General features: G+C 43.2%; 2 protein-coding genes across 2 annotated transcripts in view; one reads left to right on the top strand and one right to left on the bottom strand.

The window, feature by feature from the left end:
- The window catches only part of LOC109871485 (semaphorin-6B-like), a 70,851-nt gene extending 56,082 nt beyond the window's left edge, over positions 1 to 14,769 (top strand). Inside the window, exons 11-17 of the mRNA XM_031807309.1 lie at positions 4,571 to 4,702; positions 4,803 to 4,952; positions 5,126 to 5,305; positions 5,576 to 5,716; positions 6,079 to 6,156; positions 6,288 to 6,346; positions 10,002 to 14,769. Coding sequence (XP_031663169.1) covers positions 4,571 to 4,702; positions 4,803 to 4,952; positions 5,126 to 5,305; positions 5,576 to 5,716; positions 6,079 to 6,156; positions 6,288 to 6,346; positions 10,002 to 11,014 — 1,753 coding nt within the window. The 3' untranslated portion in view covers positions 11,015 to 14,769. The remainder of the gene's footprint in view (positions 1 to 4,570; positions 4,703 to 4,802; positions 4,953 to 5,125; positions 5,306 to 5,575; positions 5,717 to 6,078; positions 6,157 to 6,287; positions 6,347 to 10,001) is intronic.
- A 7,319-nt stretch (positions 14,770 to 22,088) lies between these two features.
- Positions 22,089 to 25,358, bottom strand: LOC109872376 (G-protein coupled receptor 35-like). Its single transcript, XM_020463581.2, has 3 exons — positions 25,203 to 25,358; positions 23,830 to 23,967; positions 22,089 to 23,132 (listed from the first exon to the last, which is right to left on the bottom strand). The coding sequence occupies exon 3, from the start codon at positions 23,124 to 23,126 to the stop codon at positions 22,152 to 22,154; it is 975 nt and encodes a 324-aa protein (XP_020319170.1). The 5' UTR covers positions 23,127 to 23,132; positions 23,830 to 23,967; positions 25,203 to 25,358; the 3' UTR covers positions 22,089 to 22,151.
- Positions 25,359 to 25,577: the final 219 nt, after the last annotated feature.

Here is a 25,577-nt window from a genome sequence, read left to right as displayed (position 1 = left end):
ACCCAAGTTAAACAATTTAAAGGCAATGCTACCAAATACTAATTGAGTGCATGTAAACTTCTGACCCACTGGGAATGTGATGAAAGAAATAAAAGCTGAAATAAATCACTCTCAACTATTATTCTGACATTTCACATTCTTAAAATAAAGTGGTGATCCTAACTGACCTAAGACAGGGAATTTTTTTACAAGGATTAAATGTGAAATACTGAGTTTAAATGTATTTGGCTAAGGTGTATATAATCTTCTGACTTCAACTGTATGTAAATAGGATATTTCATTTTTCTATTTTCATAAATTACCTCAGATAAAAATACAAATAAACATTTTTGCTTTGTCATTATGGGGTATTGTGTGTATTTAAAAAAAAAATGATTTCACCTTTATTTTAACAGGTAGGCCAGTTGAGAACAAGTTCTTATTTATAACTGCGACCTGGCGAAGATTAAGCAAAGCAGTGCGTCACAAACAACAAGAGAGAGATACACATGGAAAAAACAAATGTACAGTCAACATAATAGGGGAAAAAAAGATTGATAGATTGATGTTACAGATTGATGAGGGGAGGGAAATTTTGTAAATTTTAGAATAAGGCTGTAACGTTACAAAATATGGAAGAATAAGGGGTCTGAATACTTTCCCGAAGGCACTGTATATGCAAATTGGCCCATGATTCTACCTATACAACAACTTAAGCCTAGGACATCCTTTAAGCAGAGTTCATAAAGATATTGATAGTCAAATTCAAGAACTTTAAAAACCTCTTCGGGCTAGGGGGCAGTATTTTCACGTCCGGATGAAAAGCGTGCCCAAAGTAAACTGCCCGCTACTCAGGCCCAGAAGCTAGGATATGCATATAATTGGTAGATTTAGATAGAAAACACTCTAGTTGTTAAAACTGTTAAAATAATGTCTGTAAGTATAACAGAACTGATATGGCAGGCAAAACCTGAGAAAAATCCATCCAGGAAAAAGAAATTGAGGTCACTCTCTTTTCAATGGGATTTCTATGTGGATCTAGATTTCTGTGGTACTTGCTTGCAGTTCCTATCGCTTCCACTGGATATCAGTCTTTAGAAATTGGTTGATGTTTTTCCTTTGAGTAATGAAGAAGTAAGGCTGTTCAGAATGAGGGTCGAGTCTATTGTACTGTTGTGGTTGGGGCGCGCAACCTGAATGCTCGCTCCACTTTGTTTTCATCCGGTATGAACACAGTTTATCCCGTCTTAAATTGTATTGATTATTTACGTAAAAAAATACCTAAAGTTGTTTGACATTTTTAGAACAAGTTTACAGGTAACTTATTAGATATTTTGTCATGTTGCGCGAGTTAGAACCGGTGTTTTTCTGGAACAAACGCTACAAATAAATGGACATTTTGGAGATATGACGGAATTTATCGATCAAAAGGACCGTTTGTGATGTTTATGGGACATTTGAGTGCCAACAAAAGGAGTTCTTCAAAGGTAAGGCATGAATTATATTGTTATTTCTGAGTTTTGTGTCACGCCTGGCGGGATGAAATATGACTGTCTGTGTTTGTTTGATGGGGTGCTGTCCTCAGATAATCGCATGGTTTGCTTTCGCCGTAAAGCCTTTTTGAAATCTGACACATTGGCTGGATTAACAACATGTGTAGCTTTAATTTGGTTTATTACATGTGTGATTTCATGAAAGTTTAATATTTATAGTAATTTCATTTGAATTTGGCACTCTGCCATTTCACCGGATGTTGTCGAGGGGTTCTGCTAGCGGAACATCTAGCTGTAACAGGTTTTAAGGGACTTTTCAAGCACTTAATTGTAATTTTCAAGGACCTCAATTGTATGATGTATATAACTGTACATACTGTATAGGGCCTAATATAGACCCCCCCCCCGACCCCCCAAAAAGCATGCAAAAAGTGTAACAAAAAAAAAGTAGGCCATGACCACTAAGAATAATGCATTTTTTGGGGCCTTGCTGTAACGATTCTCCTCGTCATCTGAGGAAGAGTAGTCAAGATCAGACCAATGCGCAGCGTTGTATGTGTCAATGTTAATATTTAATAAATCAACTGAACACTGAATAACAAAACAACAAAGAGAGTGAACGAAACAGTCCTGTAAGGTGCAAACACACAAAACAGAAAACTACCCACAAATCAAGTGGGAAAAACAGGCTACCTAAGTATGGTTCTCATTCAGAGACAACGATTGACAGCTGCCTCTGATTGAGAACCATACCAGGCCAAACACATAGAAAACCAAAACTAGAACAACACAGAATGCCCACCCCAACTCACGCCCTGACCATACTAAAACAAAAGACATCACAAAGGAACTAAGGTCAGAACGTGACAGTACCCCCCCCCACACCCAAAGGTGAGGACTCCGGCCGCAAAACCTGAACCTATAGGGGAGGGTCTGGGTGGGCGTCTGTCCACAGTGGCAGCTCTGGCGCGGGACGTGTACCCCACTCCACCATAGTCTTTGCCTGCTTCCGGAGGCCTGGTGCGTGGAGGAGGTACCGGATAGACCGGACCATGGAGGCGCACTGGAGGTCTCAAGCACTGAGCCTGCACAACCCTACCTGGCTGGATACTCCCCATCGCCAGGCCAGTGCGGCGAGGTGGAACAGACCGCACTGGGCTGTGCTGGCGAACCGGGGACACCGTGCGTAGGGCTGGTGCCATGTACCCCGGCCCAAGGAGACGCACTGGAGACCAGATGCGTTGAGCCGGCTTCATGGCACCTGGCTCGATGCCCACTCTAGCCCGGGTGATACAAGACGCTGCGATGTAACGCACCAGGCTATGCCTGTGCACCGGGGACACCGTGCGCCTCACAGCATAACACGGTGCCTGTCCGGTCCACCTCTCTCCAAGGTAAGCATGGGGAGTTGGCTCAGGTCTCCTACCTGACTTAGCCACACTCCCCGTGTGCCCCCCCCCATTTTGGGGGCTGCCTCGTCCCAGCCGCGCTGCCGTGCTGCCTCTTCATACCACCGCCGCTCAGCTTTCACTGCCTCCAGCTCTGCCTTGGGGCGGCGATATTCCCCAGCCTGTGCCCAGGGTCCTTCTCCATCCAGAATCTCCTCCCATGTCCATGAGTCCAGAGATTTCTGCTGCTGCTCGATACCACGCTGCTTGGTCCTTTTTTGGGAGGTGATTCTGTAACGGTCGTCGGTGGAAGACGGTGAGGACCAAAGCACAGCGTGGTACTTGTTCATGTTATTTATTTAAACTGAACACTATCAAACAAAGAAACAAAAAGCACAACCGAAACAGCTCCGTCAGGTGCAAAACACACTAAACAGAAAAATATAATCACCCACCACTCAAGGGTGAAAAACAGGCTACCTAAGTATGGTTCTCAATCAGAGACAACGATTGACAGCTGCCTCTGATTGAGAACCATACCAGGCCAAACACATAGAAAACCAAAACTAGAACAACACATAGAATGCCCACCCCAACTCACGCCCTGACCATACTAAAACAAAGACATCACAAAGGAACTAAAGGTCAGAACGTGACACCTGCCGATGTATTGATATTCAAATTATTATTACATTCTAAAATATGTGAGAATAATGTAGACTTGCCTGACTAAATAAATGTAACGCATGCGTGGCCAGTTTTCTGTAGCCTATGTGGCCGATGCAGGCACACATAATAAAACCATGAATAGCTGTACCATGAATCTCACCATCGCTGTTGTTATAATGAGAATGCAACCAAAAACCAGGTTATTTTTGTAATAGAAGTATTAGTATGGAAAGCCAAGTTGAAACCAGCATTTAGATGTTGTCATCCTCATAATCACTGCACGTGATCTTACCGCAACACCGTTCAATTGAAGCGGCAGGAAACAAACTAAAGTTGCCACATCTCTCACAAAACAGATCAAAAATGAAATCAAAGATAATTATAAGGGAGCATGATCATTTATATATTGGCTACAATAATTACAGACCTTTTTGAGTGCCAAAAGGTCTGATTTTCACGCTTGGCCAATTCCAATACTTGAATTTCCGAGCACCAAATTCAAGACTACCTAGCTAACTAGCTAGCTCACAATGCTAGCCAACTTAGCTGCGTTGTTCCTTGCATGCAATTGGCTGTGGTCTTGGAGACGGCACATGGCCTGGGAGACAGAGATGCCTGTCAGGCATCATTCAGGGCTTAAATGCCCCATGAGAACATTGCATGCAATGTAGCAACAGGGCTCCTTGATGAGATCATTATCGTGCATCTGAACAAATGAGTGGATGATGCGTGGTACTTTTGATTATCTTGTGATCTTGACAGAACAACTTTGATTGTATAGTGATCAAGAGATAAATCTGATCAAGAGATAAATCTGATCTCGACATAACGAGAGATGTATTTGATTTTATTAATATGTCCTCTCTGGACTTCTGTAGTTACAAGCTGTCCAGCTTATGAAACCCTCACTGGTACCCTGTTTTTTTAGAAAGACCCACATGCACGCACACATGAACACACACAGGCACACGTCATATATCTGATCCATATCTAATCCTTTCTGCCCCACCTCCCCTCCTTCTATCTCCCTGTCTCTGACAGTATCCCTGGGTCTGCAGTCTGTGTGTTTGACATGCAGCAGTTGGCTAGGGTGTTTGAGGGAAGATTCAAGGAGCAGAAATCTCCAGAATCCATCTGGACACCTGTATCTGATGAGCTCGTGCCCAAACCCAGGTACTTTCAACCATAACTCATATTTATCTTTGTGAAGTATTGTAATGCGATGTTCTATCATATTATTATGCCTTATTTTGACCCTGTTCTCTCTCTGTAGGCCGGGTGGCTGTGCGGTGCAGGGGTCTCAGTTCAGCTCGTCTAAAACTCTGCCAGATGAGGTGTTGAACTTTGTGAAGACTCATCCCCTGATGGATGAGACCATACCCCTGGTGGGGCACAGACCCTGGGTTGTCAAGACTATGGGCAGGTATGACCAAGGATTCCCATGGTTACCACTGATTGTTCACTGAAATCCATGTTTGCCCTACGTTGTATACCTCAAGTGTCCTGAAATTGAGCTCACCATCTTCCTCGCTCCCTCTCCCTTCTCACCCCCCGCCACCCCTTCCCTCTATTCTCCCCCTCCATCCCTCTCCCCAGGTACCAGTTGACAGCCATGGTGGTGGACACAGAAGCTGGTCCCCATAGAAACCGTACAGTATTGTTTCTGGGCTCCACGCGAGGGACCGTCCTCAAATTCCTCATTGTCCCGAGTGGAGACAACTCTCCCACCCACAGCAGTGTGTTTCTGGAGGAGGTGGAGGGCTTCAACCCTGAGAAGTGAGTACAGGAAGGGAGTTTGGCCACAATCCCTTGTTCTCGCTGCAGTCCTGTGTTTTGTCAGCTCATTATTGTGGAGATTATCTGTTTAAGTCACTACACTTGTTGCGCCATTGTTTTTTAAAACCTCTCTGTTTTCAAAGGCAGCGTTCACCCTAATCCCTATTTTTCTCTGCTGTGACAATAGAAATGAATGAAAATACTATAAAGATGCATCTATGTCTCTCCCTCTCTCGCTCTCTTTCTTTCCCTGTCGCTCTCTGTCTCCAGGTGTGGAGAGGACTCTGTCCAGGCCAGACAGTTGTTGTCTCTGTCCTTGGATCGTCCCAGTCACACTCTACTGCTGGCCTTCCCTTCCTGTCTGGTCAGACTACCCACAGCACGCTGCCACCTACACTCACGCTGCATGAAGTGAGTAACACACACACACATTCACAAACACACACACACATTCACTCACACAGGGTTTTGTTTATGGTTTTGGCTACCCTAACCCTAGCTTGATGTTCACAACCCGGATCAACCCTAACCCTAGCCATAAATAACCCTAACCCTAGCTTGATCAACAATAATCCTAGTCACAACCCTATGTCCACATCACGGTTCAACTCTAGCCTCAACAACCACCCTAACCTTAACCATAGCTTTATTTCTACATCCCAGTTAAACCGTAACCCTAATCACAGCCTTAACCCTTACCCTAATCTAACACACACATCATCTCCATCAGGCTGATCAGATCTCCATGTCTGTGTGTATATGTGTGTATTTAGGAGCTGTCTGACTTCCAGAGATCCCTACTGTGGCTGGACCAGAGGCAGCACCTGCTCCTTCCTCAGACCAGGCACACGGTGAGACAGCTGCCAATGTAGACACAGATCTAGGATCAGATGAAACAGTTAATTGTGTATTAATCTATTATTACCTTTTGATGTTGATGTGCTGTGTAATCGGTTAATCTATCATCTATGTCCTATTGCAGGCTGCCTTTTCAGCAAGACATTGAGTATGGCAACTTCTCCCATCTTGGAGACTGTGGTGGTAAGTACCTTGTCTTTAGCCCTGCAGCTCTGTGGGTAGAAACTGTTCTTTCTTTCACTTAATGCCTGCCCCGCCTAGTGGCTCAATCACGCATTACAAGTGTTTGCTACACAGACATCAACGCAATTCAAGTGTATGTTAATACAAAGTATAATTTTTGTTTGTCATGGTCTCAGTTAAAATCTCAATCACAACCCAAGTGTACATAACATCACAATGATTCTGCAGTTCATATACTGTGCATTGTATGTTTCTGTTTATGTGTGTATCGAACTTGCATTTACAGTGGTGACGGAAGAAGACTGTCATTTGTAGTCTGTCAGCAAGGTGATTAGCTAGTGTGAAATGTCAGGGCTTTGATTTCCCACTCCTCAGATCAGGGTCCTTCAGAAGCCTCCCAGTATGACTGCTTTTAATTGGTTGCTGGCTTCAATGAATGCATGTTGATCGTTTGAGAGAGGAGCGAATGTCTTGATCAGTGAAGTAAAGCCTTCTGGTTCACAACCCCACAATCCCACAGGACTAAGCCGTATTCTGAGTGTTCAGCTGTCAACGGCTGTCTGCTACAGTTTGACAAATACTTTTGCCACAAAAACATGTACAAGAGAAAAATGAGGACACAACTCAGTATGCAAAACGTTGTGGTGCTCAAAGCTGAGATTCTGGCAGGGCATAAGATAACGTCTTCTCTAAACAAACACATCTCAAATCTGTCTTGGTGTCAATCAGGATGTCTCTTTCTCATTAGTAAACTGTTCCAGGACCTGCAATCTGTTCCAACTCAAATTATACACTGCCGTATCATCTGTTTTGTGGCAAATCTATAATCTGAGAGGGTTCTATTTCCAGAACACTACACTACAATCTCATCTATTGTATTGTAGTCTATAACCTGCAATCTGTTCTCAAGTCTAAGTCCATCATATTACAATATCATCTCAACTCTCTGTCATAGATCTATAACCTGCACTGAATTAGTTCCTCTACCAGAACATTGCAATCCCATCTGTTATACAGTGCCTTTGGAAAGTATTCAGACCTCTTCCCTTTTTCCACATTTTGTTACGTTACAGCCTTGTTCTGAAATGTATAAATAAAATGTTTTTCTCATCAATCTACACATAATACCCCATAGTGAGAAAGCAAAAACAGGTTTTTCGACATTTTTGCAAATGTATGAAGAAATAAAAAGTATTCAGACCCGACTCGAAATTGAGCTCCGGTGCATCCTGTTTCCATTGATCATCCTTGAGGTGTTTCTACAACTTGATTGGAGTCCACCTGTGGTAAATTCAATTAATTGGACATAATTTGGAAAGGCACACACCTGTCTATATAAGGTTTCACAGTTGACAGCGCATGTCAGAGCAAAAACCAAGCCATGAGGTCGAAGGAATTGTCCATAGAGCTCCGAGACAGGATTATGTTGAGGCACAGCTCAGGGGAAGGGTACCAAAACATTTCTTCAGCATTGAAGGTCCCCAAGAACGAAGTGGCCTCCATCATTCTTAAATAGTGAGCCGTCATTGTAAGTAAGAATTTGTTCTTAACTGACTTGCCTAGTTAAATAAATAACTAAATAAAAGAAATCCTAGAGCTGGCCGCCCGGCCAAACTGAGCAATCGGTTGAGAAGGGTCTTGGTCAGGGAGGTAGCGAAGAACCCGATGGTCACTCTGACAGAGCTCCAGAGTTCCTCTGTGGAGATGGGAGAACCTTCCAGAAGGACAACCATCTCTGCAGCACTCCACCAATAAGGCCTTTATGTTAGAGTGGCTAGACGGAAGCCACTCCTCAGTAAAAGACACATAACAGCCCGCTTGGAGTTTGCCAAAAGGCACCTAAAGGACTCTCAGACCATGAGAAACAAGATTCTCTGGTCTGATGAAACCAAGATTTAATTATTTGGCCTGAATGCCAAGCATCACGTCTGGAGGAAACCTGGCATCATTCCTACGGTGAAGCATGATGGTGGCGGCATCATGCTGTGGGGATGTTTTTCAGCGGCAGGGACCTGCAAAGGCAAAGATGAATGAAGCAAAGTACAGAGAGATCCTTGATGAAAACCTGCTCTAGCGCAATCAGGACCTCAGACTGGGGCGAGAGTTCATCTGCCTCTCCGCTGGCCTCCCCAGAAAGGCTACATCCTCGGCAGCCAGGGCATGGTCCCCGCACCTCCATCCTCCATGCCGACCCCCAACGGCCAGTAGTAATTGGCCCAGCACCACACCCCCGGGCCGGGCAGGGCTCAGCTGAGAGGGGAACTGGGGAAAGGAGAGCTACATGTCTGGAGGAAACCTTGCATCATCCCTAAAGTGAAGCATGATGGTGGCGGCATCATGCTGTGGGGATGTTTTTCAGCGGCAGGGACCTGCAAAGGCAAAGATGAATGAAGCAAAGTACAGAGAGATCCTTGATGAAAACCTGCTCTAGAGTGATCAGGACCTCAGACTGGGGCGACGGTTCACCTTACAACAGGACAACGACCCTGAGCACACAGCCAAGACAACGTAGGAGTAGATTCGGGACAATTCTCTTAATGTCCTTGAGTGGCCCAGCCAGAGCCCGGACTTGAACCCGATCTAACATCTCTGGAGAGACCTGAAAATGGCTGTGCAGCGACGCTCCCCATCCAACTTGACAGAACTTGAGAGGATTTGCAGAGAAGAATGGGAGAAACTCCCCAAATACAAGTGTGCCAAGCTTGTAGCGTCATACCGAAGAATACTCGAGGCTGTAATCGCTGCCAAAGGTTCTTCAACAAAGTACTGAGTAAAGGGTCTGAATATTTATGTAAAGGTTATATTACATTTCTTTATTTTTAATACATTTGCAAACATTTCTAAAGGCCTATTTTTGCTTTGTCATTATGGGGTATTGTGTATAGATTGATGAGGGGGGGGGGAACTATTTAATTTAATTTAGAATAAGGCTGTAACGTAACATGTGGAAAAGGCAAAGGGTCTGATTTACTTTCAGAATGCACTGTATGTCACTCTCTAGAACCTGACTCCTCTAGTTCCAGATATAGGCCAGTTTACTGCAGTTAGCCTGTTCCATAGAGAGTGGTGAAAGCATGAAGCCACACCCAGAACTATGGGTCCAGGGCCTGGCAGACATCTGCTGTGTCTGTTCAGATGGGAGTGATTAGAGCGGTGGAAATATTTACCAAAATAAATGATGTATTTTAGGGAGAAACTCACTGGCCAGCCCAGATCCTTCCTGAACACAGAATGGAAATTTTGAGCGGAGTCTGTTTTAGTGTTTTCCCTTCTTACTGATGACAAGTGCAGCTTTCAGCCCAGCCAGCAGAACCCCAAGGATGTGCTGGAGAAAGCACCAAAAAGGATAAGGAGATGTCTATCTTCTTCAATTTTACAATGTTATGATAGATTACTGTAACACAGAATAAGATTATGCTCTTGGATAATAAAATATAGCAATATCATCTTTGAGATCCGGCAAATCATGTTTAGATCTAAACGTGACAATAACGAAAGCATGGAGAGGGTCATGAAGGAGAATGGAAATGAAAAAGTAGAGGAGACTGAAGGGACTGTAGAGTGAGAACCTGTTCATGCTGTAACGTTAAGTGGATTTTATCTTCTCTCTTGCCATTAACCTTATGATTCCTTTCATCTCCCCTCTCCCCTTCAGGTGTCATACAGCAGAGTCTGCTGGTCGAGCCGGAGAGTCTGGTCTCCCTCAACCTGCTGGTGGCGTCTGCAATCTCGGCCTTCACCATCGGGGCGATGCTATCAGGCCTGGCCGTCTGCTGGATCATGGCCCACAAGCCCAGCAACCGACGCCACGCTAGCAACTCCAGCCAGTCCAGCATCCAGCGCCGGGAGAGGGGGATGTTGACGTCAGGAGGAGGGATGGGAGGATCGGTCCTTAGTGTGACCCGTCAGGGAGGAGGGGATAGACCTTGTTCTCAGGGCGGGGAGACCCTGTTTGTGATGCCAAACGGATGGGTGAAGTCAGGGGAGCTGGACCCAGGGTTCTTGCCCACGCCAGAGCACACGCCCCAGCAGAAGAGACGCGGGCTCAGGCTTTCAGATTCTGGATCAGGGGGGTGGGACAACAGCCAGACCTACCTGGGAGGGAGCACCATGGGGCTGGCATCCCCCTGCCCTCTCCCTTGCCCCCCACACCCCTCCACTGCTGTCTACCTGACCACCAGACTCTTCCAGGGTGGAGGAGGTGGGAGACATGGGGGTGAGGAGCGAGGAAGAGAAGGGGAGACGCCTCGCCAGCACTACGTGTGCCTCAGCAAGCCCTGGGGGGAGAAGGGGAGGAGTGGGACCCCAAAGTCGGCACTTCGCAAGTCAGCAGGGGAGTACGTGTACCCCATGACCCCCCAGGACTCCCCGAATAGGAGGAGGGTGGTGTCAGCCCCCAGCGCCCACATGGAGTTTGGGGAGCCCCTGCCTCTCCGCTGGCCTCCCCAGGAAGGCTACATCCTCAGCAGCCAGGGCATGGTCCCCGCACCTCCATCCTCCATGCCGACCACCAACGGCCAGCAGTATGTGGCCCAGCACCACACCCCCGGGCCGGGCAGGGCTCAGCTGAGAGGGGAACTGGGGAGAGGAGAGCTGGGGGAGCTGGTGGATCTCAGCCAGCTGCTGAGTAAGAAGAGTTCCAATGAGAGGACTCACAACAGCCAGTGAAAAAGAGAGTGAAAAGTAGGGAAGGACCCCGACCACTGCTTAAGACCATATCAGTCTCTTTCTACATCTCTCTCCTTCTCTCTGTTCTACCTTTTCTCTCCCTCCCTTTCTCTTTCTTTCTCTCTCTGTCTCTGTCCCTCATTGTCATTCAGTCCTCCTGATATCTCTGTATCTCACTGGGGGACTTCTGAGGCTGTTCTTTCTGTGACTGGTTACTACTGCTGTCACTCAGATCCTGCTTGGCTGTGATTAGCCAGAGAAAATGAGGTTGTTGTTGTGTCTGCCTATCTACTCAAGCTGCTTAAAGAGGGGAGGAGGCGAGAAAGAGAGAATGGAGAGCGAGAGATAGGGATTGAAAGAGAGGTGAGAAAGAAGGAAAGAGAGAGGGGAAGGAAGAGTTTGCTAGACAGTGGAATTCTTACAAAGAAAACATGCTGAGAGAGAACCATAAGCAGGAAGCTACATGCAAAGAGACCCCAGAGACAGACACTTGCCGACAGCCTTACCTGTGCTTCAAACAGGCCAAAAAGGACTACCAAACAACATGGCCACTATCAGGTGTCAGAAGACGAGACCTCATTCCTACACAATGCACTCTGTCCACCTTCCAGTACAGACTGAGTGGCACTCACACATGAATTAGAAAGATATTACTTTGAAGAATCTTGCTGAAGGTGAATGAAACAGACACTGTTCAGCCTCAGTGTGCAGGAAAACACTGAGGTCATTCTGACTCTGACTCTGAACGTGAAGAGAATGCCTGATGAAGAGTGTCGAAAGGAAGCGGCAATAAAGATTTAATAGCCTGCCCTCCAGCAGCCTCCTGACACAAACACACACACACACACAGAGAGAGAGAGAGATTTACAGCTCAGTTTTAATAAGTCTGGTCAGGGGACCATATATTCCCAGTGTATGTGAGGTGAGAGGGGCCGTACTGTACTGCTCCTAACCTGTCTCACTGGAACCATGGGACTATAACCCACTTTTACTGAGTTACGGGAAAGGAGGAGAGTCGGACTGGAATGTCAGCACTATTTCTGCCAACCAGGCGTTCTCTCTAATGACGCCATTTCATCCATCCATCCACCCCTTCCACTCCATGTTTTTTTTAATGGTCAAATCATTTTAGAGCCGATGCGACGTGTGGAGAGAAGGAAAGAGAATTAGGTTGGGCTGTGTGTGTGTGTGTGTGTGAGTGTATGTGTGTGTGTGTGTGTGTGTGTGTGTGTGTGTGTGTGTGTGTGTGTGTGTGTGTGTGTGTGTGTGTGTGTGTGTGTGTGTGTGTGTGTGTGTGTGTGTGTGTGTGTGTGTGTGTGTGTGTGTGTGTGTGTGTGTGTGTGTGTGTGTGTGTGTGTGTGTATGCGTGCGTGCATCCTGCGCCCTGTGTCTGTATGCGGAGGTGCACTGGCTATGTGTGTGTGTGACAGTCACTGTTGTTGTGATTAAACAACTGTCCTGCCGCTTACTCATCAACGTTAATGGTTATTTTCATAGAACTCAAATGGCACCATATATTCTACCCATCAAAGTGTCTAATAAAAGACTTGCCATTACATTAAGCGGACATGGGGAGAGGGAGAGATAGAAAGACAGAGATAAGTAGAAAGACAGGAGGATAGAGAGACAAGCAGAAAGGCAGAGTGAGAAAGAGAGAGGCAACACGGAGACAAGAAAGACGATAGGATCTGCCATTCTCAAGTCGTCAGAGACACAGCTCCAGTCACATTCAGAAAAACGTTTTGTTCAGTTCTGTTGTGAACCTGAGCAGCAATGACTTGTATATAAAGACACTTGTAACTCAACCCTAGATGTCTGTGTTACCATTGGAGGAGCACAATGATGACAGCACTCAGACAGGTCATGACTCAAATCACACCCTATTGTCCATATAGTGGTCAAATGTATTGCACTGAATGGGAAATATGGTGTTGATTGAGATGCAGCCGCAGTAACAAACACACTCATAAACACCATGCCGATGTCTTTTCTCCCTCTGTGTCAATACAATGTGTGCCAATATTCTGAACTGTACTTTTGGGTGACATATCACGTGACCACTGAAACAAAAAGGAAACATTTTCAAGTGCCATAAAAAACATGTCAATTCATTTTTATACCTTATATATTTGATACTGTGATGTTGTATAATTTGTTCAAGTGTGTACAGTGTTACTTCCTGTGTGCAATGATGAGGAACTTCACAATGTCGCCTTCAGATAGCCTACTGAATGTTTGTTTTCTTTCATAATTATTTTGCCTTTGCTGCTCTCGTGCATTTTAGGCATATCCATTTCAAATGCTAGTAACACTGAACATCTGTTTATAAACCAGAATTTGGTTCAGTTGTTACTGAAATATGCTAGCATTGTATTGATTGTTTTCACCCACACCAACAAACAGCCATACTGTGGAACCTTCAAGTCATAGGCTACTTCCTGAATGAATATATATACTAATTTGCTCATAAAACTGTGCAGTACTAATACATTCATGGAAAAGCACAACTTTTATTTGTCTTATTTGAAAAGGAGTTGTACTGTATCTAATGCATATCCTTGTAAATATTTGATTTCAATGTATCTTCCCCATTTGGTTTGAATGATTCTTGTCTTCTTACTTGACATGGGCTTTCTCTTTGACGGGTGAGTTTTTATTGACTATGTTGTGAATGAGCTGTAAATAGATTAAGTACGGTATTTACCTTTGACTAAATACTGAGGCTAGCTGTTTTCTTTCTAAAGAGTAGAATCGCAGGCTTATCCTGCTGAGCTGAATTAAAAAAGGTATCCAGTTGACTTGGCTGTGCACACACACACACACACACACACACACACAAACACAATTTGAATTTAAAGGCGGTCAAGGAGTAGGGCGTTCATGACGTTAGATGTTACTTTTTTTAAGTAAATCCGGTGTTAACTGAGGTGAAAAGGAGACTGGATTGCCACTAAATTCAAATCACTTCCTGAATTGACTGCCGTTAACTGGAATTGAGCCCAACACTGACACACACGAAACACTTAATGTGAGAGTATAAAGCAGTCAGTCCATTTGGAGACCCCTGTCAATATATTCTTTCTTATTCTAATAAACCATTAAGATCTATTCATCTCTGTTATATCTTTACATATTGTTCATTTTAATCTTGACATACAGTAGAGGGCACTTTCAAGCAACCATTTTTATCACCCCTAGATGGCGCTCGAAACTAGTCTTTACAAGAGAGGAAGCCATCTATAAAAATAACTGCATCTCACATGTCTAGTGGCCTCCTCTCGTTTCTTTACCTTCAGATGCACTGATGTGGAAGACCTAGATTGGTGAAAACAAATTTACAGTAGGAATCCACCTCATTATCTTAATCTATCATGTGTTTACAGATCATTGCGAATGAAGGCAAGGAGGTCAAAATTATCTAATTGAGATGCAAGCTAAATGATTCCACTGTTGCCAAGGAGATGTAGGTGGTGAATCATTGCTTGTTAGATGTGATGCCATTAACAGCTGGAACATTTCCTTTGTATTAGAAGCAGTCTCTTTCATATATACTATGTTTTTACACGACTACAATAATATGCCTGTATACAAGTGATGATCAACGTGTCCTTGAGGTTCGCAATATGTATAGGCTTTTTCTACAGCCCTGCACTTCAACGCAAATCCTCACCTTATTATGGTTGTGGTCTCTAGACCGCTATTAGTTTAACCACAACAAGATCTGAAACACATGCTTCTAGCAAGGGCAATTTTGGGGCTTCACCATGTTTCATTGAAATGTACAGCTGTGTGTCATCCGCATAGCAGTGAAAGTTAACATTATGTTTTCAAATAACATCCCCAAGAGGTAAAATATATAGTGAAAACAATAGTGGTCCTAAAACGGAACCTTGAGGAACACCGAAATTTACAGTTGATTTGTCAGAGGACAAACCATTCACAGAGACAAACTGATATCTTTCCGACAGATAAGATCTAAACCAGGCCAGAACTTGTCCGTGTAGACCAATTTGGGTTTCCAATCTCTCCAAAAGAATGTGCTGATCGATGGTATCAAAAGCAGCACTAAGGTCTAGGAGCACGAGGACAGATGCAGAGCCTCGGTCCGATGCCATTAAAATGTCATTTACCACCTTCACAAGTGCCGTCTCAGTGCTATGATGGGGTCTAAAACCAGACTGAAGCATTTCGTATACATTGTTTGTCTTCAGGAAGGCAGTAAGTTGCTGCGCAACAGCCTTTTCTAAAAATTTTGAGAGGAATGGAAGATTCGATATAGGCCAATAGTTTTTTATATTTTCTGGGTCAAGGTTTGGCTTTTTCAAGAGAGGCTTTATTACTGCCACTTTTAGTGAGTTTGGTACACATCCGGTGGATAGAGAGCCGTTTATTATGTTCAACATAGGAGGGCCAAGCAAAAGTAGTTATTCGAGGGCAAACCTACAAAAACATCTTCATTTGAATCTAGGTTTCTCTGGAGACATAATATTGATTTATACACATCCTCAGAGGGTGGAGGGGGACCTGTGTCAGTGATTTTGACCAGATCACCTGCAGCAATTGAGCTCCTTGTGTACTCACCTATGGTTGTAACTGGTTATATCTAGGTATGACCTTGAAAAAAATCCAAATGACCTAACATACTGTTTATGCTTAGTTGCAGTCAAAGCAGCTTATAAAAGTATGTCAGTGGTATGAGTACTTGCTAGAACTGTAATACAGAAATCAGTTACCCTCTGAATGTACACATAGAGCTGTATTGGTGTGTATTCTCAGAAAAATAAATATTATATGGGAAATGTTACATAAATACCAGAATTCCTATAATATCCTCCAATATTCTATACGTGCAACTTGTTATGGTATTTGGGTTGCTATAACATTAGGTGTGAAGTAACATTGAGGATTTTTGAAGCATGCTTTTTTAAGCAATCCCACTCCCATTGTCTCACCAGAAGTGATGCTAATGCTGGCTGTGGGGTAAGTAAATAAAGAAAGCAAAGCCATATTTTTTGTCATTGTCTCTCAGGATCAATGGCTTAATCACTTTTTTGTCAATAAAAATACATTTGAAATCAAATGTTGGTGCACCGCCCCTTTATATGGCAGTCATTTTTACCACATAAATATGGAAATGTACAGTACCAGTCAAAAGTTTAGACACCTGCTCATTCAAGGGTTTTTCTTCTTTAAAAAAAAAAATCTACTTTGTAGAATAATGGTGAAGACTTCAAAACTATGAAATGGTGTTAAACAAATTAAAATCGATTTTATATTTGAGAATCTTCAAAGTAGCCACCCTTTGCCTTGATGACAGCTTTGCACACTCTTGGCATTCTCTCAACCAGCTTCATGAGGTAGTTACCTGGAATGCATTTCAATTAAGAGGTGTGACTTGTTAAAAGTTAATTTGTGGAATTCCTTTCCTTCTTAATGCATTTGAGCCAATCAGTTGTGTTGTGAAGGTAGAGGTAGTATCCCGAAGATAGCCCTATTTGGTAAAAGACCAAGCCCATATAATGGCAAGAACAGCTCAAATAAGCAGAGAAACGACAGTCCATCATTACTTTAAGACATGAAGATCCCTCAATAAAAATTTCAAGAACTTTGAAAGTTTCTTCAAGTGCAGTCGCAAAAACCATCAAGAGCTATGATGAAACTGGGTCTCATGAGGACCGCCACTGGAAAGGAAGACCCAGAGTTACCTCTGATGCAGAGGATAAGTTCATTAGAGTTACCAGCCTCAGAAATTTTAGCCAGAATAAATGCTTCACAGAGTTCAAGTAACAGACACATCTCAACATCAACTGTTCAGGGGTGACTAAAGAAACCACTACTAAAGAACGCCATTAAGAAGAACTTGCTGGGGCCAAGAAACACGAGCAATTTACATTAGACTGGTGGAAATCTGTCCTTGGTCTGATGAGTCAAAATTTGAGATTTTTGGTTCCAACCGCCATGTCTTTGTGAGACGCAGAGTAGGTGAATGGATGATCTCCGCATGTGTGGTTCCCACCGTGAAGTATGGAGGAGGAGGTGTGATGGTCTGGGGGTGCAGTGATATATTTAGAATTCAAGACACACTTATCCAGCATGGCTACAGAGCATTCTGCAGTGGTATGCCATTCCCATCTGGTTTGCGCTTAGTGGGACTATCATTTATTTTTCAACAGGACAATGACCCAAGACACACCTCCAGGCTGTGTAAGGGCTATTTGACCAAAGAGAGTGATGGAGTGCTGCATCAGATGACCTGGCCTCCACAATCACCCGACCTCAACCCAATTGAGATGGTTTAGGATCGCAGAGTGAAGGAAATGCAGCTAACAAGTGCTCTTGTGCTCTTGTTGGAACTCCTTCAAGACTGTTGGAAAATAATTCCTCATGAAGCTGGTTGAGAGAATGCCAAGAGTGTACAAGCTGTCATCAAGGCAAAAGGTGGCTACTTTGAAGAATATAAAATCTAAAATACATTTTCATTTGTTTAACACTTTTTTGGTTACTGCATGATTTCATTTGTGTTATTTCATAGTTTTGATGTCTTCACTATTATTCTACAATGTAGAAAATAGTACAAATCAAGAAAAACCCTTGAATGAGTTGGTGTGTCCCAATTTTTTGTCTGGTATTGTATATTTACTTCAAAATTCTAAAAACGAAATGGTACTACAATCAAATGATGTTAAATCAGCTTTTTGTACTGATGCTGATTGTACTTAGGAAAAAAGCTGCACAGTATTTAAAGGTAAAGGTACATTTCACCACTGCTCTTTCACTTTATACGTCTATGAATATTGATATGATTCTAACATATAATATGTAAGCAAACCACAATATTCAGAATTCATAAGGATTTCAGGATGTAGTACCACCCCTGTCGAAGTGGATCCAGTTGAGAATGGGAGTCAACGGGTAGCTAGCTAACATTACTCACTGGGCCAGTGAGATGATCAAAGATCATCCGCTTCTGAATAACTATTTATTTGTATTTTTGTGACCACAACAACTGTACAGTTAGGTAATGGTGTGGTGCTCAGTACCTGGATGTGCAAACAAGCAAGCATAGGCTGCTGGGATAAACATTTCATGATTTATCTTAGAAGTTGAGCAGAGGCTAAGGTGACTGGCCTGTGTTCTCCGGTCCCATCAACATCTGCAGTGACAGACATCAACATCAAGCTCAGCACTAGGAACTAGTATCAGTCACCTAGAGCTACATTTTTCCATGACTCCATGATGAGCAAATAAATATACTGGAGCTAGCTATGTATTCGTGTCACGACTTCCGCCGAAGTTGGTGCCTCTCCTTGTTCGTTCGGCGGTCGTCGTCGCCGGCTTTCTAGCTGCCACCGATTCACATTTCTTTTTTCCCTTTGTTAAGTCTTGAGTGTGCACAGTCCTGGTTCCCATTACGTTATTATTATTTCCCTATTTAACCCTCTGGTTCCGATTATGTTTTGTGCGTGATTATTCCTGGTTTGGGTTAGTCGTTTGTGTTAGGGTTTGTTATACCCGAATGGATTATTTTGGCAGATTTATTTCTCGGAGTAAAGTACGTTATTTTACTCAGTTCTGTGTCCTGCGCTTGACTCCGTCCTCACCTCTGCACAATTGACATATGACAATTCGGAAAATATTCAAAGACCCCTTGACTTTTTCCACATTTTGTTACGTTACAGCTTTATTCTAAAAATGACTACATTGACGAGGGAAAAAACAATCTACACACAATACCCCATAATGGCGAAGCAAAAACAAGTTTTTATACATTGTTGCAAATGTATGAAAAATTTAATAAATATTCAGACCCTTTACTCAGTACTTTGTTGAAGCCCCTTTGGCAGGGATTACAGTTTCGAGTCTTCTTCGGTATAACGCTACAAGCTTGGCACACCTGTATTTGGGGAGTTTCTCCCATTCCTCTGTGCAAATCCTCTCAAGTTCTGTCAGGTTGGATGGGGAGCGTCGCTGCACAGCCATTTTCAGGTCTCTCCAGAGATGTTTGATCAGGTTCAAGTCTGGGCTCTGTCTGGGCCATTAAAGGACATTCAGAGACTTGTCCTGAAGCCACTCCTGAGATGTCTTGGCTGTGTGCTTAGGGCCGTTGTCCTGTTGGAAGGTGAACCTTTGCCCCAGTCTGAGATCCTAAGTGCTCTATAGCAGGTTTTCATCAAGGATCTCTCTGTACTTTGCTCCATTCATCTTTCCCTCAATCCTGACTAGTCTTCCAGTCCCCTGTCACTGAAAAACATCCCCACAGCATGATGCTGCCACCACCATGCTTCGCTGTAAGCATGGTGCCAGGTTTCCTCCAGACGGGATGCTTGGCGTTCAGGCCAAAGAGTTCAATCTTGGTTTCATCAGACCAGAGACTATCTTGTTTCTCATGGTCTGAGGTGCCTTTTGGCGAACTCCAAGCGGGCTGTCATATGCATTTTACTGAGTAGTGGCTTCCGTCTGGCCACTCTACCATAAAGGCCTGATTGGTGGAGTGCTGCAGAGATGATTGTCCTTCTGGAATGTTCTCCCATCTCCACAGAGGAACTCTGGAGCTCTGTCAGAGTGATCATCAGGTTCTTGGTCACCTCACTGGCCAAGGCCCTTCTTCCCCGATTGCTCAGTTAGGCTAGGCGGCCAGCTCTAGGAAGAGTCTTGGTGGTTCCAAACTTCTTCCATTTAAGAATGTTGGCGGCCATTGTGTTCTCGGGGACTTTCATTGCTGCAGAAATGTTTTGGTAACTTTCCCCAGAGCCGTACCTCAACACAATCCTGTCACTGAGCCCAATTCCTTCGACCTCATGGATGGTTTTTGCAATGACATGCAATGTAAACTGTGTGCTCTTATATAGACAGGTGTGTGCCTTTCCAAATCTTGCCCAACACAAGACAATGTTCACCAGCTAAAGAACATTCAGGATCCTGCCTGGAACATTCAGCCAACACAACATCCGTATTCAGTTAGACTGATGTTGTAGTATAATATATGCTCACAACTGCATTGTGCAATGGAGGCTCCTCACAGGAGGAAGGGGAGGAACATCCTCCTCAGTGAATTTCATAAAAATAAAACTGGTACAACTTTCAAAAGTTATCCTTTTTAGATAAAACTATGATAAATACAGTTGAAGTTGGAAGTTTACATACATTTAGGTTGGAGTCATTAAAACTTGTTTTCTACCACTCCACACATTTCTTGTTAAGAAACTACAGTTTTGGCAAGTCGGTTAGTACATCTACTTTGTGCATTTTTCCAACAATTGTTTAGACAGATTATTTCACCTATAATTCACTGTATCACAATTCCAGTGGGTCAGAAGTTTACATACAGTTGACTGTGCCTTTAAACAGCTTGGAAAATTCCAGAAAATAATGTCATGGCTTTAGAAGCTTCTGATAGGCTAATTGACATAATTTGAGTCAATTGGAGGTGTATCTGTGGATGTATTTCAAGGCCTATCTTCAAACTCACTGCCTCTTTGCTTGACATCATGGGAAAATCCAAAGAAATCAGCCAAGATCTCAGAATAAAAATTGTAGACCTCCACAAGTCTGGTTCAACCTTGGGAGCAATTTCCAAATGCTGAAGGTACCACGTTCATCTGTACAAACAATAGTACGCAAGTACTACTATTGGGAAGAACTGAAAAAGCGTGTGCGAGCAAGGAGGCCTACAAACCTGACTCAGTTACACCAGTTCTGTCAGGAGGAATGGGCCAAAATTCACAATTTATTGTGGGAAGCTTGTGGAAGGCTACCCAAACACCATGGGACCACACAGCCGTCATACCGCTTAGGAATGAGAAGTGTTCTGTCTCCTAGAGATGAATGTACTTTGGTGCGAAAAGTGCAAATCAATCCCAGAACAACAGCAAAGGAACCTTGTGAAGATGCTGGAGGAAACAGGTACAAAAATATCTATATCCACAGTAAAACGATTCCTATATCGACATAACCTGAAAGGCCGCTCAGCAAGGAAGAAGCCACAGCTCCAAAACCGCCATAAAAAATGCCAGACTACGGTTTGCAACTGCACATGGAGAAATATCCTCTGGTCTGATGAAACAGAAATATAACTGCTTGGCCATAATGACCATTTTTATGTTTGGAGGAAAAAGGGGAGACTTGCAATACGAAGAACACCATCCCATCTGTGAAGCACGGGGGTGGCAGCATCATGTTGCGGGGGTGCTTTGCTGAAGGGGGGACTGGTGCACTTCACAAAATAGATGGTGTTATGAGGCAGGAAAATGATGTGGATATATTGAAGCAACATCTCCAGACATTAGTCAGGAAGTTAAAGCTTGGTCGCAAATGGGTCTTCCAAATGGACAATGATCCCAAGCATACTTCCTAAGTTGTGGCAAAATGGCTTAAGGACAACAAAGTCAAGGTATTGGAGTGGCCATCACAAAGCCCTGACCTCAATCCTATAGAAAAGTTGTTTGGCAGAACTGAAAAAGCGTGTGCGAGCAAAGAGGCTTACAAACCTGTTTCAGTTACACCAGCTCTGTCAGGAGGAATGGGCCAAAATTCACCCAACTTATTGTGGAAGGCTAGCCGAAACGTTTGACCCAAGTTAAACAATTTCAAGGCAATGCTACCAAATACTAATTGAGTGTATGCAAAGTTCTGACCCACTGGGAATGTGATGAAAGAAATAAAAGCTGAAATAAATCATTCTCTCTACTATTATTCTGACATTTCACATTCTTAAAATAAAGTGGTGATCCTAACTGAGACAGGGAATTTTACAAGGATTAAATGTCAGGAGTTTTGAAAAACAGAGTTTAAATGTATTTGGTTAAGGTGTATATAAACTTCCAACTTCAACTGTATATCATTCACATTTACAACCACACATGGACAGACAGACAGACAGACTTCTAACCCTAGCTTCTAACCCTAACCCTAAAACTAACCCTACTGTAGCTCCTAACCCTAAACCTAATTCTAACCCCAACACTAATTCTAACCTTAACCCTGAACCACCACACCTGTGTTGGGGACTTCTGGTCCCTTTCTCTCTCACACACACAAACAAACCCATACACGCATGCACTCACACACACACACATATACACACTTTATTTAAAATATGATTTTAATAAAAGAGATGTTGTCAAAAAACATGATGACGTTATTCTGGCGGTGTAATACATGGAGGCAGGGAGGGGTATGATGACTCATTATTGGGGTAGGTGTGTGTGTTCATAGCTTGATTGGTGGTTAATGCCATCTCTGAGCCTCTGTCAACTTCTGCTGATCTACTGGCTTTAGAATAAAACTTTTTCAACAGAAAGTAATAACTAATGGAATCCAAGAAGCAGTTTGTGGTAGCGATCCATTCACAAACCTGCCAAAAACCATCCCAGTCTAACGTTTCCCAGTGGTTTGTTTTGGCCAGGTACTTCAGCAGAAACCCAAGATGGATGGGGGTGTAGCAAACCACAAAGACGATCAGGTTGGCTGTTATAATGCCAATGATGTTCCTCTTCTCCACAGTGGTTTCTTCCTGATCCTTCTCCTTCAGCAGAACCATTATTGTCTGTGTGGAACAGAACACTATATTCAAGAGCGGGAGAAGGTACCCCAGCACTTCTAGAACCGCAAGGAACCCAACAGGCAATGGGATTTCTTTACATCTCTGATAGCATGTAAATAGTTTTTGGGGATGGTTGGCATCACTGAACACACCACATATCATTACTACCGTGACCCATATGGCCCCACACACTGCCACAGCCACCTTCTTTGATCGCCACGCTCTGGTCTGGAATGGGAACTTGACCGCCAGGTAGCGGTGGACGCTGATGGCGGTGACAGTGAAGATACTGGCGTACATGTTGATGTAATGTATTGAGATGAGAAACGTGCAGAAGGGCGTTATGGGCAGACTCTGGAAGGCATCATAGATGCGGAAAGGGAGGAAGAGGATTAGGGCACAGTCGGCGGCTGCGAGGTTCAGCATGTAGATGTGTGTGTCCGTCCACGTGGCCCGTTTGACGTAGAAGACACGTAGAGACGCCATGTTGAGTAGCAGGCCCACCAGAAACACAGAAAGGTAGCTCACACCTTGGAGGATGTGTATGTGGATGGTGTTTGTGTCACACATAGCTACCTGAAGAGAGATTATAAAAAAACATGATTGTCATTTACTGTTCTTTTTCTCTGAGTGTAGAAAGTTTTTTTTTGCAGAGTTCACGACCTGCTACACTTGTGAGAAGCAAGACAAGCCACACCCCCAAGACAACTCTCGTTTGCCTTCATTCATGGCCGCTAGCATTTCATAAAGAGCATTGATGATAAACTAAGAAAAATCAGGAAGTGCAGTTGTCTTTTAATCTGCTCTAATGTGAAGTATGTTGAGGACAAACACCTTAATTCCGTTTCATTCACCTCTGGTCTCTTTTCAGATGAGTGCCGATGATTTTATATATTTTTTTATTTAACTAGGCAAGTCAGTTAAGAACAAATTCTTATTTACAATGACGGCCTACCCTAGCCAAACCCGGACGACACTGGGCTAATTGTGCACCGCCCTATGGGACTCACGGCCAGATGTGATTCAACCTGGATTTGAACTGTAGTGATGCTTCTTGCACTGAGATGCAGTGCCTTAGACCACTGCGCCACTCGGGAGTCAAGAATGAAGTAAAGGCAAGGAGAAAATCCACTTCAGACTATTGAGATGCACTCATAGTAGTCGACTCTCGGTCTAATACGAGTATTTGTGTGCACCAGATCTACAGGAACAATGCGGTTCCTCAGTGCGTAAACATAACTTATCATAGACAGTCATAGAAACAAAATCATACCTGTTATTTGCCCCTTCTTCTTTCACTTTCACTCTCAGGGACTGATGTTATATTATTCCTTCCAAAGAAAAGGCTTTAGAATAAGTTGCTTTTTATTTATTTTTGTCTCTTGTCGGGGTGAAACTGCAGGTCAGGCGTCTACAGTTATAAGGAAATGAGAGTTCTGTATGTAAATGATTCATAATGGTGTGGGTTTCCCACTAACTGACTAACATCTCTGCAAAACCACAAGTAGGTTCTCTTTTAAAATTGTTCACCAAAGCACAGTATTGCACGGTGAAATACATATTTGATACATTGCAAATATTGCCAGTAGATTGGATTATCACAATATACTGTTGTTGTTCAAGTGAAAATGTGACATTCACAGTATTCATACCCTTTGACTTATTCCACATTTTGTTGTGTTACAGTCTGAATTCAAAATGGATTAAATACTCAAACAAAAATCTCACCCATCTACACACAATACCCCAATTTTAGCACATGTATTGAAAATGAAATACAAAAACATCTGATGTACATAAGTGTTCACACCACTGAGTCAGTACTTTGTAGAAGCGACATTGGCAGTAATTACAGCTGTGACTTTCTAGGTAAGTCACTAAGAGCTTTCCACACCTGAATTGTGCAGCATTTGCCCATTATTCTTTTCAGAGGTCTTCAAGCTCAGTCAAATTGGTTGTTGATCATTGCTGGACAACCATTTTCAGGTCTTGCCATAGATTTTCGAATAGATTTAAGTTAAAGCTGTAACTCTGGCCACACAGGAACATTCATTGTTTACATGCTTATATAGTTGTAGTGACTGGATGTATTGATACTCCATCCAAAGTGTAATTAATAACTTCACCATGCTCAAAGAGATATTCAATGTCTGTTCATTTTCATCTGCGTACCCTTCATTGCGAGAAATCGGAAAACCTCCCCGGTGTGTGTGGTTGAATCTGTGTTTGAAATGTACTGCTCGACTGAGGGACCTTACAGATAATTGTGTGTGGGGTGCAAACTTTATTTAACTTTATTTCACTTTATTTCACTTTATTATTTATTATGTGACTTCTTAGGCACATTTATACTCCTGAACATATTTAGGCTTGTCATAACAAAGGGGTGGAATGAATGTTTGTTTTATTAATAAGCAACAACAACAACAACAACATCCACTTTGACATTATGGGGCATTGTCTGTCGGCCAATGACCCGGAACATCTAAACGTAATCATTTGTACATTCAAGCTGTAACACAACGAAATTTGGAAAAACTCAAGGGGTGTGAATACTTTCTGAAGGCACTGTGTCAGAAATACTCCATCAATAGCCATATGTGTAGCCTACGTCATTTAATATTTTTAAAACCAAATATTACTCACCTTTCACTTGAACTTTTCTTTTGTCAGAACTTTAGAATGGCTGATTTAGGATCTGAAACTCAGTTCCATGTTACAATTTTACATATATTGCTTAAATGCTAATTTGGGACTTCTGTAAAGTATTGTCTATCTTCCTAGCTTCTATCTAAACCTTGATAGAGGAAGTATATGTCAGTCACATAAAAAAGACTATGTGAGGTGATCCAAACCTCAATTTGCATGTTTTGCTTTGTGACGGACCGCCTCTCCTGGTTAGGGAGGAAGCAGTGTTGCTATGTCAACAGGGCCGTGGGAGAGTGAAGTATAGTTTGACCAGGGTGTACAGTATTGATATGTGTCACGTACAGAAAACCACTGGCTGCTCTTTGTGCTCAA

Source organism: Oncorhynchus kisutch, linkage group LG27, assembly GCF_002021735.2.
Source record: "Oncorhynchus kisutch isolate 150728-3 linkage group LG27, Okis_V2, whole genome shotgun sequence".
Lineage (NCBI taxonomy): Eukaryota > Metazoa > Chordata > Actinopteri > Salmoniformes > Salmonidae > Oncorhynchus > Oncorhynchus kisutch.
This window is presented reverse-complemented; position numbering and strand designations above follow the sequence as displayed.